We start from the raw sequence: 1266 nt of genomic DNA, 5'->3' as shown, positions 1-1266 counted from the left end.
ACTGTCCCCAGACTGTCCCCAGACTGTCCCCAGACTGTCCCCAGACTGTCCCCTGGGCAAGGAGGGCGTTCTGTGCTGGCATCTCTGGGCTTTTCTCGCTGTCACCCACCTCGGTGTCCACCCTGGGAGGGTGGGGAGGGTGCCCGGAGCAGCAGGGGCTGCCCCTGGATCCCAAGGCCAGGGTGGACAGGGCACAGAACACCCTGGGACAGTGCAAGGTGTCCCTGCCATGGCAGGGGTGGCACTGGATGAGTTTCAAATCCCTTCCAGGGCAGGGCTGGGGGCTGTGATGGGATCTGGGGCTGGCAGGGGGCACTGATGGGGTCTGGGGTCTGGGTTTGGGGCTAGCACAGGCTCTGATGGGGCTGGCATGGGCTCTGGGATTGGCAGGGGGCTCTCATGGGGTCTGGGGTCTGGCTCTGGGGCTGGCAGGGGGCTCTGGGGGCTGGCAGAGGGCTCTGATAGGGTTTGGGATGGCACGGACTCTGGGATTTGGGCTCACACGGGGCTCTGACAGGCTCTGGGTGCTGGCAGGGGGCTCTGGGGCTGGCAGGGGGCTCTGACAGGATTGGGGCTGGCACAGGGATTTGGGCTCACATGGGTCTGATGGGCTCTTGGGGCTGGCAGGATTTGGGCTGACACGGGGCTCTGGCAGGTTCTGGGGGCTGGCAGGGGTCTCTGACAGGTTTTGGGATGGCACAGGCTCTGATGGGCTCTGGGGCTGGCAGGGGGCTCTGACAGGTTTTGGGATGGCACAGGCTCTGATGGGCTCTGGGGCTGGCAGGGGGCTCTGACAGATTTTGGGATGGCACGGGGCTCTGATGGGGCTGGCAGGGGGCTCTGGGATTGGCAGGGGACTCTCATGGGGTCTGGAGTCTGGGTTTGGGGCTGGCAGGGGGCTCTGATAGGGTTTGGGATGGCACGGGCTCTGATGGGATTTGGGGGCTGGCAGGGGGCTCTGACAAGTTCTGAGCGCTGGCAGGGGCTCTGGGTGCTGTCAGGGGGCTCTGGGGCTGGCAGAGGGCTCTGACAGGTTTTGGGATGGCACAGGCTCTGATGGGCTCTCCCTGCAGATCTGGACGAGTGCGCCGAGGGGCTCCACGACTGCGAGTCCCGGGGGATGCTCTGCAAGAACCTCATCGGGACCTTCATGTGCATCTGCCCCCCGGGGATGCAGCGCAGGCCCGACGGAGAGGGGTGCACAGGTACCAGGGCAGGCTGACAGATTTCTCCTGGGGTGGCTTGATAGTTTTCCTAAAAACTGCA

At 64.8% G+C, this 1266-nt stretch overlaps 1 protein-coding gene across 1 annotated transcript in view; it reads left to right on the top strand.

Annotated features, from left to right (window-relative positions):
- LOC130587902 (fibrillin-2-like) overlaps positions 1–1205 on the top strand; it is a gene marked incomplete at its 3' end in the record, with an annotated part of 9205 nt that extends 8000 nt beyond the window's left edge. The window contains exon 8 of the mRNA XM_057388873.1: positions 1074–1205. Within this exon, the coding sequence (XP_057244856.1) occupies positions 1074–1205 (132 nt within the window). The remainder of the gene's footprint in view (positions 1–1073) is intronic.
- Between the last annotated feature and the right edge of the window lie 61 nt (positions 1206–1266).

Source organism: Malurus melanocephalus, unplaced genomic scaffold, assembly GCF_030028575.1.
Source record: "Malurus melanocephalus ecotype Western Australia unplaced genomic scaffold, MMel_1.1 scaffold_2656, whole genome shotgun sequence".
Classification (NCBI taxonomy): Eukaryota; Metazoa; Chordata; class Aves; order Passeriformes; family Maluridae; genus Malurus; species Malurus melanocephalus.
Note: the sequence above shows the minus strand (reverse complement) of the source record. Positions and strands in the feature narration are given on the sequence as shown.